The 19,345-nt window shown below is 38.2% G+C and overlaps 1 protein-coding gene across 6 annotated transcripts in view; it reads right to left on the reverse strand.

Annotated features, from left to right (window-relative positions):
- SDCB (syndecan binding protein) overlaps positions 1-17,456 on the reverse strand; it is a 30,064-nt gene extending 12,608 nt beyond the window's left edge. For 2 of the 6 annotated variants that reach the window (XM_011742271.3, XM_011742268.3), the window contains exons 1-2: positions 17,318-17,456; positions 5,832-5,897 (exon numbers count right to left, since the gene is read on the reverse strand). In XM_011742271.3, coding sequence (XP_011740573.1) covers positions 5,832-5,882 — 51 coding nt within the window. In that variant the 5' untranslated portion in view covers positions 5,883-5,897; positions 17,318-17,456. Of the gene's footprint in view, positions 1-5,831; positions 5,898-16,860; positions 16,883-17,317 lie in introns of those variants that run through there. The other 4 variants (XM_011742272.2, XM_011742269.2, XM_011742270.3 and 1 more) reach the window with 3 other exon arrangements.
- Positions 17,457-19,345: the final 1,889 nt, after the last annotated feature.

Consider the following 19,345-nt stretch of genomic DNA (forward strand, 5'->3'; position numbering starts at 1 on the left):
GTGCTGCCACAATAAATATTTTCAAAGTGCATTCTAAAATGGATAAATTTTACATTTTCATTATTCTTTTACTAATTAGTCCAAGTAAAAATATTTTATTTGCATAAGAAAAAAGCATACCCATATTCATATAAAAAGTCACATATCAGAAAAACACCTAAAAAATAAATACTAAGTTGCTAATATTTACCATTTTAGCATGTCCCACTGAAATCATCTTCATCGCAGCAAGTATAGCAAGGGATTTATGCTAAACACTTTTAGAATATCAGAAATTATGAAAATAGCACAGTTTATCACTGACATAAATGGATGATGACAAGGTAATATAATTTGTAACTGTTAAACTTGCCAAAATCATTCTGACACACTCTGACACTCTAGCATTTATCAGTGCTATTCATGACCAAGTATCCACTTCTCAGGGCTGCCTCGATGGCCTATATCATATGAAGTATTTTCACTGATGGAAATACTTTATCCTTTACCATTAGATCTACTTTCTGAAATAGCTATATGTCATTAGAGACAAGTTTGGTAATAAGTTGTATGACCAATCTCTACCAACTTTTTACTTTATTGGAAATGTGTAATTTTAAAAATGAAGTTCATAGTAGTATCTCAACCTAGCCCTAAAATCAATGTCAAGAGTAGTCCCAAAGATGCTTTGGAGATATGAAAGCTTAGGTTAAATAAGTAAAGCCTATAAAAGCTTTGAATGGTACTAAAGTCATATGTTCTGATATACTTGTTGAGTTATCCTTTAATATTTATTATTTCATAATTTGTTAAACATTCTAGATTTAAACAAAATACAGCATGAACATCTTTATAACTGTAAATAACAATCCACAAATTGAACATGTGTTGAACTTTGAAAGTTCTTTCACCACGATTAGCTAAAAGGAGCTAGTGGCTTGTTATATTACTTCTTGAATCACGTCTAACAAAAAAAGTACCGTGCAGCACTGAAAAAAAAAAAAGAGCTATAAAGACATGAAAAGACATGGAGGAAACTTAAGTGGATATTACTAAGTGAAAGAAGCCAACCTGAAAAGGCTACATACTTTATGATTCCAACTATGACATTTTGAAAAACGCAAAATTGTGGAGATAATAAAATATAAGGCCAGGCACGGTGGCTCAGGCCTTTAATCCCAACACTTTGGGAAGCCGAAGTTGGAGAGGTGCTTGAGGCCTGGAGTTCAAGACCAGCCTGGGCAACATAGGAAAACCTGCCTATGCAAAAAACTGTTTTGGCCGGGCACAGTGGCTCATGCCTGTAATCCCAGTACTTTGGTAGGCCGAGGTGGGCAGATCACCTGAAGTCAGGAGTTCAGCTGACCAACATGGCATGTTGTCATGTTTCTCATGGCCAACATGGCAAAACCCCATCTCTAGTAAAAATACAGAAATTAGCTGGGCATGGTGATGGGTGCCTGTAAATTCCAGCTACCTGGGAGGCTGAGGCAGGGAGAATTGCTTGAACCCAGGAGGTGGAGGTTGCAGTGAGCCAAGACCGTACCACTGCACTCCACCCTGGTGACAGAGCAAGACTCTGTCTCAGGAGAAAAAAAAAATTTTTTAAAGCTAGCTAGATGTGGTGGTGTATGCTTGTAGTTCCAGCTACTTAGGAGGCTGTGGCAGGAGGATGGAGGCTGCAGTGAACTATGACTGTGCCACTGTACTCCAGCCTGGGCAACAGAGCAACATCCTGACGCTAAAAAAAACACAAAAGCAAAAGCAAATTATTGGTTGTCAGGAGTTTCTGGAAGGGAAGAAAGAACAGGCATTAAAGGATTTTTAGAGCAGTGAACCTATTCTGTCTAATGCTACAATGGTATACAGTCATGTGCTGCATGTTCTGATCAATGATGAACCACATATACAACAGTGGTCCCATGAGATTATAAAAGAGTTAAAAAATTCCTGCTGCCTAGTGACATCATAGCTGCCGTAACACAACTCATTAGTTTGTGGTCATAGTGGTGTAAATAAGCTTACTGCACTGCTAGTCATATATAAAAAAGTCTAGCACCTACAATTATTCATGGTACATAATACTTGATAATAAATGACTATGTTACTCATTTATGTATTTCCTGTGTTATACACTTTATCTTTAGAGTATATCCTTCTACTTACAAAAACAGTTAACTGTAAAACAGTCTCAGGCAGGTCCTTCAGGAGGTATTCCAGAAGGCGCTGTTACCATTGGAGACGACAACTCCATGCATGTTACTGCCTCTGAAGACCTTTCAGTGGGACAATGTGGAGGTGGAAGACAGTGATATTGATGATCCTGACCCTGTGCAGGCCTAGGCTAATGTGAGTGTGTGTTTTAGTTTTTAACAAACTTATAAGCAATTTTGAAAAACTAAAAATTTAAAAAATAGGAAAAAAGCTTATAGAATCAAGATATAAAGAAATATTGTATATAGCTGTACAATGTGTTGTGTCTTAATCTATATTATTACAAGAGTCAGAAAGTTAAGAAATTAAAGTTACAGGAAGCTAAGGTTAATTTATAATTCGACAAAGAAAAATCTTTAAATAAACTTAGTGCAGCCCAAGTACAGAGTGTTGATAAAGTCTGCAGCAGTGTACGGTAATATCCTAGGCCTCACATTCACTCACCACTCAACTCACTGTACTCAGTGCAACTTCTAGTCCTGGAAGCTCCATTCATGGTAAGTGCCATATACAGATGTACCATTTTAAATCTTTTACATCGTATTTTTACCATACCTTTTCTGTGTTTAGATACACAAATACTATTGTGTAACAACTGTCTACAGTATTCAGTACAGTAACATGCAGTGTTACTCTATCATACAGGTGGGATCATACAGGTTTGTAGCATAGGAACAACAGACTATACCATATTGCTTAGATGTGTAGTAGGCTATGCCATCTAGATTTGTGGAAGTATACTCTATAATGTTTGCATAACAAACTGTCTAATGTGGCATTGCTCAGAATACACCCGTCTTTAAGCAACACATGACTATATACACATCACTATACATTCGTCAAAATCCATAGAACATATAACACCAAAGGGAACCTCATGTAATGAAAATATGTAAACTTCAGGTGATATTAATGAGCCAGATGTACCACTCTGGTGCAGATGCTGATACTGGGGAGGTTGTGCATGTGTGATGATAGAGGGTGTACTGTACTTTCAGATCAATTTTGTTGCAAATCTAAAATTGCTCTAAAACACAGCTTACTAATTTAAAATACTTCTCCTTTGTATGTAGTTATGATTTTCTATTCTTTCATTGCTATTGTTTTTAATCCAAGGAATACTGAAGAATACATATAGAAAGCTCCCTGCAAACAAAGTTATATAAATTTAATTATGTTATTTGCAGTAAAAATGAAACAAAAGGATGTAACCCAATTTTAAAGTACTGTAAACCATTAAATGTAGCTACTTATTTCAAACTTACTTTGAAATCTGACACTACTGAAAAAAAAGGGGTTACAGTTGCCCCAAGGAGCATGCCAGGGCCTATTATTTCTGCCATTAACAGAAAGGATGTGGAAAAAACATGCTTGTAGCATCACTTCTGCCAAATTCTGCCCACCGTATTAGGAAACTGATAAGCTCTGGTTCTATATATCATTATTTATTAAAAGCTTACTTTGCATAAGTAGAGGAAACCACAGGCTCTTGTCAGGATTTGGAATGGAGAGAAAGGTCTAGGGACTGTATGATGTTAAAAGCCACAGCCTAATGGCTACTGCAGAACAGTTTACAAAATACGAATGGTTGGTTCATTGCTGTAATTTAGCTTTGCTGTGGTGTTAAAGGCCAGCAGATGAGAAAATGAATACTACCTTCCTTCATAACACCATTTCAGGGGAATCTTAAGAATAAAAACAAACATGAGTATCATCCACCTTAGAAAATGATGCAAAAAAAAAAAAAAAAAAAAACCTACAGCCAAAGAGTTTAATGGCTAGATTAGGAATATTTTTAAATTCAGGGGTAATAAAAGAACCATGTTTCCCACTCCTTATTCACTGTTCTATCTCCCAGCTGCTTTCTGCTCTGAACATAAAAGGTTCTTTAATGTAAATATCTATGTAATTCACTTCTGCTTGAAGAGGGCAGCATGATACAGATTGTAGCCCTCTTTATTTTTCATTCCAATATCTGTCAATATCAACTCTTCTTCTGCTGCTGTTTTCAAAATCAAAAGCCTCAGCTTATACCTGACTATGGTAAATTTACATTCAATTCCATAAAAACCTAACAAAAAAAGGATGAAAACAAAGAGCAGATTAGTTATTCTTACGGGTCCACCTAAAAATCCTTATCAGTTAATGTGTTGATGTCATATAAGTGGCTAAGCAGTTATTCTGGAAAGCTAAATATTTCAGATAAAAGTCTTTTAAAAAGAGTGCTTGGGGGCCGGGTGCGGTGGCTCAAGCCTGTAATCCCAGCACTTCGGGAGGACGGGTGGATCACGAGGTCAGGAGATCGAGACCATCCAGGCTAACACGGTGAAACCCCGTCTCTACTGAAAAATACAAAAAAAAACTAGCTGGGCGAGGTGGCGGGCGCCTGTAGTCCCAGCTACTCGGGAGGCTGAGGCAGGAGAATGGCGTGGACCTGGGAGGCGGAGCTTGCAGTGAGCTGAGATCCAGCCACTGCACTCCAGCCTGGGCTATAGAGCGAGACTCCGTCTCAAAAAAATAAATAAATAAAATAAAAAGAGTGCTTGTTTAGATGAACTACGTGGAAATAAAACCACATGAAGAAAATACTGACAAAATACTAAAGAAGTGATAGGAACATGTAAAAGATGACTGAATAGGCCACGTGAAACTTTGAGGCATCAAAGCCTTGGCAGCTGAACTGTAGATTTCAGAGATTTTACAACCCTCATTTTAATATCCATACTGGATCTATGATAGAAAATAATTGTTCATAATTGAATTATCAATAAGTAAATCTCACTTTCTAGTAAATTGAAGACAGGGCACCAATAAAATGATCTTCAAGGTAAGGAGTTTTCATTTATTTTGTCAAATTAAAATAATAAACAATAGCTGAAGAAATTCTAAATTGATAAAGAGATCAAGTTGAAAGCTAACCGTAAACAGACAAATCCATCATATACTACAAATTATCCTCAGTTAAAATAATTATCAAAAATTTCCCAAATAGCCAGAATTGGTCCCAATTCCTCACTTTGTTCTTAAGCATAAGCATGTCTTCAAAATGCAAAGGACTATAAAAATTTTCAACTCAATGCAATGAGAAATACTGCAATCTCTACACAGTCATTTAGAGAACAAACAAGTGAAATGTCTGCTGCTCATCTTTCAAAGAAAAGAAATCACTACACTTTCCCTGTGCTTTTAAATAACTGCTCTTCTAAAAGTAGCATGTACTCCACTATTTCTGTAATTTTAACTTCAATTAGGAGGCAGAGAATTACTTTAAAGAGTGGTCATACCTAAAGATCCAAAAGACAAACATACCAATTTTATACAAAACTATGAATATCTAAAAAATTGGAGCGTATTTTGTCAACTCAAATGTTACATATAATTTAAATTTTAGTCAGAAAATTAAGCTACATGTAAAAAGTGTAAGTCAAATTAAAAAAATCTCATGCCTATTAATTCACAGTGAAATGAAAAAAAATTGCTAGTTTTTCTGTAAACTTTTTAGTCTGCAATTAATAAAACTAAAGAAAGGTTTATGAAGTGTAAAAATGAACAAATATATCTGCCATTTAGCTATCTTGCTTTACTTCAAGCAAGATGTTACTGTGCTTGTTTTGAAAAAAGTATTTAAACTATCATACCTGAATTACTTTGTCTACCTTCAAGTCTTCAAGAGATGGATAGAGCGACATTTTTGCAGGATTCTTCTAAAGAAAAAAAGAAAGTTATATTACTCTGATGTCACAGAAAATGGAAATAGACACATAAACACATATAACTATTTAACACAATAAAAAACATTTAAATTGCAAAACATATTATAAAATAGGAATATATAGGCCATACCAAAAGTCAGCTGATACTTAAGAATCACCAAACTATCTCTCTTCCCCTAACATTATTACTGAACTATATCCATCACCGATTTTTAAAATTCCTTTCAAGTAAAAGTCCCTTCATTTTACAAACTTAGAAAATCAAATAGAATAGTTATGTGACTTACTCCTAACTTACACAAGTACTTGCAACTTAGCCAGGACTACGAAACTACCCTTAGTACAATGCCCTTGGGCACCACACAGCTACATTTCCTTCTAACAATAAAAGCCTAAAAGCAGACCATATGCAGTAACAATACATGAAACCTCTATTACTAAGAAAAATATATACACACATATATGTATATAGAAGAAACTATATTAACTAACAGATTTATCTTCAGAAGACAGATGGTAAAGGAGTGAGGAATAAGAGGGAAATTTTTACATTTCATTTAAAATACTTCTATATTAAGTAAAGTATGTTTTTTAGTTATCATAAATTGCTTTTTGTAATAATTTAAAACACAATTCTCTTAATATATTATATGAATACATATTTTAAATTTTATTTAGCTGTTTTGAGATGAATACCTGATACTTTCACTCAACCCAATAAAACAGAATATATGCTAAACTGGTACATGGTTTAACGTTAAGATTCCTGATTCAGGTATCAATTTATTACCTCCCATTTCCAAATCCACTTCTTACTGCTTTCTCTCCCAAAATGGAGCTGAGCTCTTTCAACATTGCTCTGTTACCAGCTGGGATGATGTTAAGCCTTGTCAGTAGAGGCAACTGGAGGTACACTGTAGGAGGAAGAGGTTTTCTCCTCATGGTTCCAATGTACTACTCTAGTCAGACTCCTGCAGTACCTGCTCCTACAGCATCTTGCAACTTGCAGGAAGTAGTTCCGTAAGCATGCAGAAGCTAACCCCAGCACTCTGTTGAGTAACTCTGCAGCAGAATGCCACCACCAAGGAATCTCCCAGAACAACTTTCTCAACCCCGTCATGTGGCTTCTGCAGCAAATTCCAAGGTTCAGAACGCCAGAGAGAGAATTTCAGGGAAGTTCCAGAAGCAAGGTCCAGTGCCATCTGTCCCCTCTTCAACCAGACCTGGATCTCAGCCCAGGTAAGGGAGCAGCCCTAGAGTTAGTGGCTACTTATTAAGTCTGCTCTTACAGTATTCTTCAAAGTTGTCTTTACTTCTTACAAGTCAATCTCTATTTCTTCAATCATGTTATAACTAATAGTTCTGTGTATTAAACCTCCACTGTTAAAATCACTATATGGTCTCTGTCTCCCAGTTGGACAGCAGTTTTTTTTAATTAATATAATTCACACACTCTAAAATTCAGCCTTTCAAAGTATACAATGCAATGGTTTTTAATGTATTCACAGACTTCTACAATCATCTCCACTACCTATCTTTGAATATTTCCATCCTCCCCAAAAGAAAACGCATGCCTCCCCATTCTACCCTCCTTCCAGCTCCAGGCAACATACACTTTCTCGCCTCTGGATTTACCTGCTCTGGATACTTAATCTAGAATCTTAGGATATGTGGCCTTCTGCATCTGGCTTCTTTCACATAGCATATGTTCAAGGTTCATCTGTGTTGGAGCATTTATCAGTATTTCATTCATTTTCATAGCGGAATAATATTCCACTGTATGTATACCACATTGTATTTCTGCTGTCATCAGCTCATAACATTTGTGTTATTTGCACTTTTTGGCTATTATAAATAATGCTGTTAAAAATGCCAATGAGCATTTGCATTGTTAGCAAACAATATGTGAGTTTATATACTTTTTAAATAAATGCATCTTTAATTCTCTTGAAATATAGCTAAGCATGCAACCGCTGGGTCATATGGTAACTCTAATACCATCCCCTTGATGATTACAGGATTCGACATATGAATGGAGGGACATGGTCACAAACATTCAGACCATATCATACACCACTATAATATATGATTTACAAATATTTTTCTTATTCTGAAGATTGTCTTTTCATTTTTTTCACAGTGCATTTTGCAGTATGAGGTTTTTAATTCTGATGAAGTTGAATCTATATTTCTTCTTGGTTGCTTACGCTTTAGATATAACATCTCAGAAACTATTGCCCAACTCAAGGTTATGAAGACTTATCCTTATGTTTTTTTCTAAAAATGTTATGTCTTTAATTCCTGCATTTATATCTTTGATCTATTTTATGTTAATTTTGTACATAGTGTGTGGTATAGATCCATATTCATTATTATCTATGTGGAAACCCAGTTATTTCAGCACCACTTTTTGAAAATAACATTTTTGAATTGTCTTGGCACCGTTGTTGAAAATCAATTGATCATAACTGTATGCACTTATTTCTGCAATCTCAATTCTATTTCATTGATCTATATGTCTATCCTTATACCAGTACCACACAGTCTTGAGTACTGTACATTTGTATTAAGTTTTAAAATCAGTTAATGTGAATCCTCCCACTTTGTTCTTTTTTGAAATTGTTTTGGCTATTCTAAACCCCTATCAATTCAGTATCAGTTTTAGAATCAGTATATCTATTTCTGTAAAAATAAATAAATAAATAAAAGGTGTCCTTAAATCTGAAGTGAGTCTCTTATAAACTGGGTATGGCTGGCTCTTGGTTTTATTTTTTTAATCCATTCATCCCCTCTATGTCTTTTCATTGGAGAGTTTAGTACATTTAAAGTTATTACTGATAGGGAAGGACTTACAATGACATTTTGTTAATGATTGTCTAACTTGAAACTTTTTTGTCCTTCCTTTCCTCTCTTGCCATCATGCTTTTTGTTTCATTTTTTTTTAATAGATATGCTTTGATTCCTTATTTGTGTGTGTGTATTTTCTATAGGTATCTTCTTTGTGGCTACCATGGAGCTTAAATAAAACACCTTCTAATAAATCTATTTTAAGCTGATAACTTCAACTGCATACAATACTGCTTCTTTTCATCCATCCCCATACTGCATTACTGATGTCACAAATTACATCTTTTATGTTGTGCATCTATTAATATTTTTATAGTTATAGGCACTTATACTTTTGTCTTGGACTTATATATCAGAAATAAGTGATTTACTCACCACCATTACAATAATAAGCAGGTCTGTATTTGTCCATAGCTTTATCATTTAATTTTATACTTTCACATTGAACATCCTTTTGTTTCCATTTAACAGACTCCCATTAGTATTTAAGTCAGATATAGTGGTGATGAACTCTCTCAGATTTTGACAATCTTATTTCTCTTTTACTTTTAAAGAAAAGCTTTGCCATATACAGGACTTTGCTGGCAGTTTTTCTTCCAGCAGTTTGACTATATCATCCCACTTCTTTCTGATCTGCAAGGTTCCTGCTAAGAAATCCACTTAAGAGTCCCACAGAATCTCCTTTGTACATGACAAGTTGTTCTTATCCTGCTGCTTTCAAAATTCTTTGACAATTTGATTATAGTGTGTTTCCATGTGGATGTCTTTGGGTTGTTCTACTCTGGAGTCCATTGGGCTTCTTGAATCTGGATGTCCATTGCCTTCCTTCAATTTGGGAAGTTTTGGTCATTATTTCTTCAAATAAGCTTTTTGCTCCTTTCTCTTTCCAACATATGGAACTTCCATACAATCTATATTGATACAATTGATGCTCTCCCATTAGTACTCTAGGCTGTCTTCATTCTTTTTTTATTCTTTTTCTTTTTGCTTCTCTGACTGGATAATTTCAAATGACCTGGCTTCAAGTTCACTAATTCTTCTCCTTGAAAAACACTGCTGCTAAACTCCTCTTGTAAATCTTTCAATTCGGTCAAAGCATATTGCATCTGTTACAATGTTTGTTTGGTTCCTTTTTATGTTTTCAATCTCTTTGTTGACACCATTTTGTTCATGCAGCGTTTTCCTTGGGTCACTGAACATGTTTATGGTGGTTACTCTGAATTCCTTCTGAGATAATAAAGATATCTGTGTTTCCTTAAAGTAGGTTTCTGGATATTTTGACCCTTTGATTGTGCCATGTTTCCCTATTTCTTTGTGTGCCTTTTAACATCATGTTGGGATCCAAGCATTTGAAAAAATATCACCCCTGCCAGTCTTTGTGGACTGGCTCTGTAGAGAGAAAGATCCTCACTGATCAGCCTGACTAGAGATTCTGCATGCCTTCTGAACCTTTCCTGAGGATGCTTCTTCTCTACCAGTGTGTATAAATTCTCAAGATGAACTTGCTGGTTTCCTTTTTCAGGATCTCATAATCTTTTGCTCCCTGTGCTACCTGTCTATAGTACTTCAGGTTCTCTGGAGCTGCTGCAAGCCACCCAGCTCTCTTTTGTTTTCAGAGGCCTCCAACCTGGTGCCCTTTCCTGTCAGTGGGCTTTTAGAGTATGTCCACTCCTGCCTGTGCTCCAAGTCAGGTGAAACAGAAGCCAGTCCCTTGGGGGTAGCTCTCTGAAGTGTTGGACACATACTCCACTATTCTCTCCCCAACCCCTTTCATGCCATACCTAGGGACAGGCTGCTGAGCTGTATCATCCTCTGTCTGCCCTACCATAGGTCCTCTAGAGCAGAAACAAGTCTTCCAGTTCTCTGTTCTTCTCAGTGGCTCCCGGCCACCTGGAATACACCAGCTCCTGTCAGCTTTCCAAGACAAGCAAGACAGAAGCCAGTCCCTCAGCCCACTGAAAAGGTGAAACACTGGACACACATTCCAACTCTTTTGTCTCCCCAAGGAGAAGCCAGGAGTTGAGGATCTTCTCCTGCTGATTTCATTCTGGAGGTGGGGAGGGACCATGGTGAGTGCATGCTAAACTGTCAACTTTGTTTTCAATGACCCCACAACCTGGTGCCCTTTCCTGTCAGAACTTATATTGAGGCAAAATAAAAACCAGACCCTTGGGCAGACCTCTGAAAAATCTGAATGTCAAACATATGTTTCAGTCTTCTCTTTCCCTCCCCAAGGAAAAACCAGGAGCCTGGAGTTTCCTCTCGCTCATGCCATGCTGAGCCAGGGGAATGAACTACGGTGAGCAAGTAGGATGAATTTTCCTACCATCTTCACTGCAGTTGGTTTACTGCTCACCTAGAATGTAGGAGCCTCTTAACTAGTTTCTGGATTTCTTACAAAGAGCTCTGGTGTGTGTATTGTTATTGAATCAATATTTCTGTGGGGAGAAGAAGTGTGTGAGCTTTCTACTGCACCTTCTTGCTGATATTACACATCTTTTATTTGTTTCTTTTCTAATTTCTCTGGCTATAATCTCCAGTACAATGGTGAATAGTAGTGGCCTGGTACAGTCCTTAAGGGAAAAACAGAATCTGGGTTTGTGGGGGAAAAAAAAAATTCACTCTTGAGAGAGTACTATCAAAGATGATTTGATTGTATTAATCCAGGAGAACAAAGTGAATTACCTTCTTTGGTTCAAAGGATCAATTTCTTACCAGCCTTTTCTTTAAACACAATTTTTTTGTCTTATTTAAACTTTCGGCCATTCTATCAACATAAACAAAATGCATATGATATATAATATACAAAATGTAAAGCAAGTTGCAATATCAACAACCAAAATGCACTGAAAAGAATGTTACCTGGCCATCTAATATTATTTCTATTTTTTATTTCTTTTTTTGATTCTGTCACTGGCTAACTTCAAAATCCCACTGTTCTCATGAAAAATGAAGTGGTTTCCTAACTTTTCTCTCCATAGAAGTTTCTCTTCAAATAAATATTAACTGAAGTTGTCTGAACAACTCTTGACTTAATTCACACACCAGCAACTCAAGCCTAGAAGAAAAATGAACTTTCATTTTTTTTTTAAATAATAAATATTACCGTTAATTTACACTGATGTAAAAAGTAAGTTTCAGGTTTGCTTTAAGTGTATTGATCTTAATTAACTCTCTCACAAAGCATTCCTCAATTTTACTTTCTTGACCCATTTCATTAAATTTCTTTCCAAGTATTAAAATGTTGTAGCTGCAAACCACTGACTGACTATTTGCCACCCAGGTCACATGCTTCCATGCCTGCATATTTTTGTAAAAGGTGCATTCTCTTCCAGGAATGTCCTTCCAGGACTCTCCACCGATCAAATTCCTAGTTAGCCTTGAGGCCTAGGTCAAGCGTCAGCTAAAGCGGGTGACTTTGATGGCTTCAGTTGGATATTATTTGCTCCTCCCAACTCCTCTCAACTCTGCCTTAGATTATAGCTAGTACATGTTTATCTCCACTACTTAAAGGCAGGACTCACATTCAATACATTTACACAGCATAAATGCTTTTTCCTCATCCTCAAAGATATCAAATGTAGCTAGGCGCAGTACCTGTAATCCCACCAGTTTGGGAGAACAAGGTGAGTGGATCACTTGAGCCCAGGAGTTTGTGACCAGCTTGGGTAACATGGAGAAACCCCATCTCTACAAAAAATATAAAAAAGTAGCCAGGGACAGCGGCACACGCCTGTAGTCCCAGCTACTCCGGGGGCTGAGGTCGGAGGACCACCTGAGCGAAGGAGATTGAGGCTGCAGTGAGCTGTGGTCACACCATCACACTCTAACCTGGGTGGACAGACTGACACCCTGTCTCACCAATAAAAAAAAAAACTTTTTAAAAAGAAGATATCAAATGTTAGTATTTTGACAAATGTCATCAAAACAACAGTAAATAAGATAACTTTAAACACTTATTGAAAAGATCAAAATATTCTTAGGGCAAGTCCATACTTTTGAAGCTAACAGTGTAAAAAGCCTAACAGTGTAAAAAACCTAGCAGTGTAAAAAATAAAGCATTTATCATTTGTGGAAATTATAAATGCTTTATTTTTCTGAAGGGCTCCATTAAGTCACTTGTATATTATATTTAAACCTTTGACCTAATGGGAACGTCAGAAACACAGCCCTTTTTCAAGAACCACAAAGCTAACTCCGGGAAATCCTCCTAATTGTGGCTGGAATTTTATAATGACCAATAATGAGGTTTAAGAGGATTCTGAAAGTAACTATTACATCAATGTAAGAATCTCATTTTACCTCACTTGCAACTCTTATCAAACATTATTATTGTACGAACTAAACTACAGAATTTTGTCTCTAGGCTTTCCTTCAAGTTGAGTAATCACTAAGAAGATAAAACTCCCAAATCTACTCTGTAAGAGTTTGATCAAACCTTCCTGATCACTGCAGCTTTTTTCCACTGGCCTAATTCCTTGGAAAGAAATGGTACTGCCCACATATGCTTTGATCAGGTTTGGCCCACACTACAATATTTGCAATCTCTGTAACTCACTTCACGCCTTATGAAAGGCCCCTAAACCCAATGTATCTCAGGCCTCAGAAATAACTCCCAAATAGTTTCTATTAAGAGATCTTTCAGTGGTTGGGATAGTTTCAGGACTTCTTCAGAACACCAAAACACTATATATATATATGTATGTATTTATATTTTGTCTGCCTCAGTACCAAGTTTTCCATTTGTCCCTCAACTCCCTCAGGGCAGTATCAGAGTAATGTCCTTGAAGTCTTTAAATACGTGTACAGAACAAAGCCCTCAACTTAAATACCCTACGTGATATTTTGGAATTCTAGTTTATTTACTCTCTGGATTTAATATTCTGATTAATGAAGTAGGAAACACTGGCAAAGTTTTCCAAATAATATCACCTAGAATGGCAATACTCATCATTTTCTGAGTTATTAACCTTACCCCTCCTCAAACCACCAACTACAACTGGCCTCGCTTAAAAATGGCATGTGACTGTTTAAGGTGAAATTATGTTTATTTGCTTCTTTTAATCTAAGCTATTAAAACAGGAGTTCCCAACCCCCGGGCCATGGACCAGAACCAGTCGGTGGCCCATTGGGAACCAGGCCACCCACAGCAGGTGAGTGGCAGGTGAGCCAGCATTACCACCTGAGCTCTACCTCCTGTCAGATCAGTGGCAGCATTAGATTCTCATAGGAGCAGGAACCCTATTATGAACTGCACTGCAAGGGATCTAGGTTCAACTTTCCTTGTGAAATAGTTTCATCCTGAAACCATCCCCCTATCCCGTCCGTGGAAAAACTATCTTCCATGAAACCAGTTCCTGGTGCCAAAAATGTCGGGAATCCCTGTATTAAAAACATCTTGGGATAATAAAAATTTAGGACTGCAGAATCATTGATTTTTTAAAAAAATTACATGACAGTTGATAAGCAATTAGTTGAATTCAAAGATGTTGCCTATTTCAACTACTGATATCTTCAAAACCAGGGAAATTTGGAGTAATTGGGTTTCTTTTGTTGAAGCAGTTATTAAAATTTCTAGTAAAGTTGTGTTTCTTTCTTTTTTTTTTTTTTTTTTTTGAGACGGAGTCTCACTGTGCTGCCCAGGCTGGAGTGCAGTGGCCGGATCTCAGCTCACTGCAAGCTGCGCCTCCCAGGTTTACGCCATTCTCCTGCCTCAGCCTCCCGAGTAGCTGGGACTACAGGCGCCCGCCACGTCGCCCAGCTAGTTTTTTGTACTTTTTTAGTAGAGACGGGGTTTCACCATGTTAGCCAGGATGGTCTCGATCTCCTGACCTCGTGATCCGCCCGTCTCGGCCTCCCAAAGTGCTGGGATTACAGGCTTGAGCCACCGCGCCCGGCCGTAAAGTTGTGTTTCATTATTTCACTTTTGCAAACTATTCATAGAGTGACTGAAAAATTTAAAATATAAAAATAAAGTATCAGGCCAGGAACCGTGTGGCTCATGCCTGTAATCCTAGCACTTTCGGAGGCTGAGACAGGAGGACTGCTTGACCCCAGGAGTTCAAGAACAGCCTGAGCAACACAGCAAGATTCCATCTCTAAAAAAAATAAAAACTAAAAAATGAAAAAATAAAGTATCCATTGGACCCAGATGGTAAGCATTCCAGATGGCTCATACATGAGGTCTAGAAACACAATTTGATATATCCTAAGCAGTCTTCCAGAGCAATGTTTCTCAATCTGGCTAATCATCACAGCCAAATTACCCGAGGCTCTAGTTATTATAAAATCAGCTTCCTGGGCAGACACAGATTTCATGGAAGGACTTAGGAACTCTTCTTTTTAATAAATATCCTGGGGGTTTCTAATGATCAGCCATTAAGAAGTATGTCCATATGAAGTCCACTCCAAGTAGAATATTTAATCCTTACCCATAGGATTCCATTTCTCACCTAGTGAATTGGCAAAAATCCAAAGTTTGACAACATTCTCTGACATCAAGGTTTTGAGAAACACTCATATACTACTAATGGGAGCATAAACTAGTACAATTACCATGGAGAGTGAGTTTGCAGTATCTACCAAAATTCTAAATTCAGATACCCTCCAACTCTGCAGTATCACTTCAGGTCTCAAAACCTGAAGTGTACAAATATATGTGCACAAAGGAAGCAACATATGTAAAAGTTTATTCACCGCAGCACTGACTGTAACAGCAAAAGACTTGAAAGCTATACATGCTGATATTAGAAAAGCTCCAAAATATTATCACTAACTGGAAAAATAAGAGCAAAATGTGGAGCAGTATATAAAATGTTAATGTTTGTGCTAAAAGGAGGCAAATACAGCTTATATGTTTGCCTATGTAGATATAAAATATCCCTAGAAGAATACCTAAGAAATGTAAAAAAGTTGCCTGCCTGCCAGAAGGAGACTTGATACTATATACCTATTTACACTGCTTAAATTTTGAGACATGTGACTGTTTACCTACTCAAAAACAATACATTTACAAAAGATGTTGGCAGCACTTGAAAAGAAATTAATAAATGCTAACGTTAACTATTGCTAAAAGTAGAAAGTATTTTAAAGTTATTTGGGGGAGCTTTTCTTTTTTAGAATCTCTTGGCATTTAATACCTATGAAAAGTACCCAAATCTGGCAAAAACAGAGAAAATAGTTGTGTCACGCTCATTTTAAGAAACTCTTTAAACAGTACATTTAACCGGCAACCATTAGCAAATTCTTCCCCTATTGTTCCTCTTTTTCTCCTTTTTACATCTTTTCCTATAATGCCCAAAACTAAAAGTTAATGTCTCCAAAGTTAAATTTAATTTTCAATGCAGTGACTACTTACTGACAATTTTAAAAGTCATTCTACTTCTTTTTATTCTGTGCCACAAACCACTTGATTTATAATATTTCTGTACCATTTAAGGCACAAAAGTTTATAGAATTAAGTTGGTAACACAGAAGACAAAAGGACATATTTTCTACCGTTATCCCTCAATCTTAAACAGGAAAATAAAAAGACTGAACAAATTTGAGTTTTAACTAATCACATATACATTTAGAAATCAATTTAAAAGGCCCGCCGTTGTTTTTCAATGTAAATGTCCTCCTTTAATCAACTATTTATTTTTGAAACAAGCAGATATTAAGAGTTTGGTAAGCCGAGCGTATTTTCTAAGCAATGTACGCAATGGAAAAGTCAACAGTAAACTTGTATGTGGTTATACAGACGAGATAATCTAGAAACTCCTTTCAAAAATGGGCACATTCGAAGACTCTATGACTCAATAATCCCACTTTGGTAAAAGCGAAACTTTCCACATCCATATGCCTTCCCTTTCCCATTATTACAAGGAAATCCTGAAAGGAAGTCTCTGAGTCGTCAGATCTCAGGGGTATTTCCTTCTAAACACACCCAACTGGAAACGTTTCTCCCTCAGGTCCAACTTCTCCAGGAAAAAGCTCAAGGCGAAAAACCTCTCCCCACCCCCTTCCAAAAAAAGTCAAGGCTTCGCCCACTAAACGAACACTTCCTTCCTCCTTTCAAATCCAGGACTTCCCGAATAACCCAAAAGGAGGGTGATTAAGTACAGACCAAGAAACGCGGAGCACGGGGAGGAACCGTGACCAGAGGCTCTTTCTTTACTCAACTCGAGATCGTATCCAGGAGAAAACAAAGATCGAGAGACTGTCCCAGGAAGAACCCCAGAGCTGGGGCGGGGGCTGCCGGCGTTCACCCGGCCGGGCCTCCGGGCTCAGCCAGCCCCAGCCCCAGCCCCAGCCCCAGCCCCAGCCCCAGCCCACGCAGGAGCCCGAAACCCGCGGGGTCGCGGCAGGCAGAGCGCGCTGCTCCCGCAAACTTGCCACCCAGCCAGCAGGGCGCAGGGAGGGGCGCGGAGCACCCTGAGGAGAGGGCGTCGCCGCTGCCTCCCGAAAACGGCTGCGACCGGGATGCAGTCCGTGAAGTGGCCCGGGGACCCTCACGCCTCTGCCCCAAGTCCCCGCGCCCGGGACCCGGCACCGGTGTCCTTCCTCCCCGCTTGGCCTCTTACCTAGCCCCACAAGGAAACGCTCGCCGCCACCGCCTCCGGTCACTGGCACGGACTTCTGAGGCCCAAGGGTAAGAGAGCGGCGCGCGCCCGAGGACCGCCCCCGAGGCGCGTCATGGCACCGCCCCCGCCTTCAGCCCGCGCAGGCGCACCGCGCAGGGTCAGGTGATCGCGTCCCTAAGGTAACCGGGCGGTAGGGGTAAAGAGGCCTGGGCGTGGGTCGTTCCTGCAGCTCCAGGTGTTCGGCAGTGCGGGGCGGTCCATGCCGGCCGCTCTCCGCTGCCCAGCGGTTATGCTCCCAGTCTTCTCCGCTCTTCGGCAGTTAGTGCCCGCGGGCCCCGTGCCACCCACTCACTACAGTGTGTATCGCAGCTCACGGTCTCTTGGTTCTCGTCGCCTCCAATTCAAAGAGGTCTCTGGAGCCTATGCTCCCTCTTGGGATGCCTTCGACTTCCACCACTGCTGCCCTAGTAACACTCTCCGCTTGCTGTACCTGTCCACTATAGGCTCAGAAACGTTCTTCTCACGACCCCTTCGCAACTCCTGCTTTATTTTTCTGTTTGAAATTTGGATGTTGGGGTGGCGGGGGGGCGTATTACGATGTCGTCCTGAGCTAATATTCCTTCGCTGCTGAGAGTTAGTTGTGGTGGTGCGCAAAAGTAATTGCTTCCCAGCACAAAAACATAACGATCATTTCTTGAGGGCTGATTTTGTGCCAGCCATAGCTCTACGAACTTAATATATAGTCTTATTTGGTCTTCACATCAGTCTATAAAATAAATACAACATCCCATTACAAAGAAACTGAGGCACAGTTTACCCAAGAGTAAGCATAGTTACCATGGAATACTGTAGAGTCCTTGACAAAATAGCATTTACAAGCTGTTTATTTCTAGCTAAATTAGTGCCACAATAATTTAATATGTGGCAAAACTAATAAAAATCTGAGTGTAAAAGAGGTGACAACTAAAGATGAAAACTTTGCCGTCAGTAAGGTTATAGTTAGGCTGATGAAATGGACATTTAAAAATAATTACAAGGTAGATTGGGAAGGAAGATACACAACTTTTTGCTTTCAGATGAGATGATTTCTAACATAGAAAATCTGGAAAAAATTGACACTCCTCTAAAAAAATAGACAGAATGAAAAGCAATTATAGCAAGTTTGCATGAACAACTTTAAAACAGACTCATTCTAAGCCAAAATGCTTGGGACCAGAAATGTTTCCAATTTTTGATTTTTTTTTTCTTTTGTAATATTTGCATTATATACTTACGAGTTTACCATCTCTACTCCAAAACCCAAAATGCTCCAGTGAGCATTTCCCTTGGTCCTCATGTCAGCACTCAAAAAGTTTCATATTTTGGAGTAGTTCATATTTTGGATTTCTGTATTAGGAATAGTCGACCTGCATACATGGTCTGTTGTTTTCTTACATACCAGCAATAAACAATTGGTATTTGAAATTAAAAACACGATAACCACTGACATTAGCACCAAAATAAAATGAAATACTTAGGTGTAAATCTAACAAAATATGTAAAAGGTTTATACAAGAAAAACTACAAGGTTCTAATAAAAGTTCCAATGAAAAAAACTACAAAGTTCAAAGGAGATCTAAATAAATCTAAAGATATTCCATTTTCATGGATAGGAGTACTTGATATTTAAATGTCAGTTCTGTCCGACTTAATCTATAGATCTGATACAATCTCAATCAAAATCCCAGCAAGTTATTTTGTGATTATTAACTGATTCTAAAGTTTATATGGAAAAATGAAAGACCCAGAAGAGCCAAACCAATACCAAAGGAGAGGAACAAAGTCAGAGGCCTAACAGTACCTTAGTTCAGGCTGTTGGAACAAATTACCATAGATTGCGTGGCTTAAACAACAGAAATTTGTTTCTCACATCTCTGAAGTCTGAGAAGCCCAAAATCAAGTTGCTGGCAGATCTGGAAATCTGGTGAAGGCTCACTTTTGGGTGTGCAGATGGCAGTCTTCCCATTGTATCCCCACATGGCAGAAAAT

This window comes from Macaca nemestrina, chromosome 8 (genome assembly GCF_043159975.1).
Source record: "Macaca nemestrina isolate mMacNem1 chromosome 8, mMacNem.hap1, whole genome shotgun sequence".
NCBI classification, from domain to species: domain Eukaryota; kingdom Metazoa; phylum Chordata; class Mammalia; order Primates; family Cercopithecidae; genus Macaca; species Macaca nemestrina.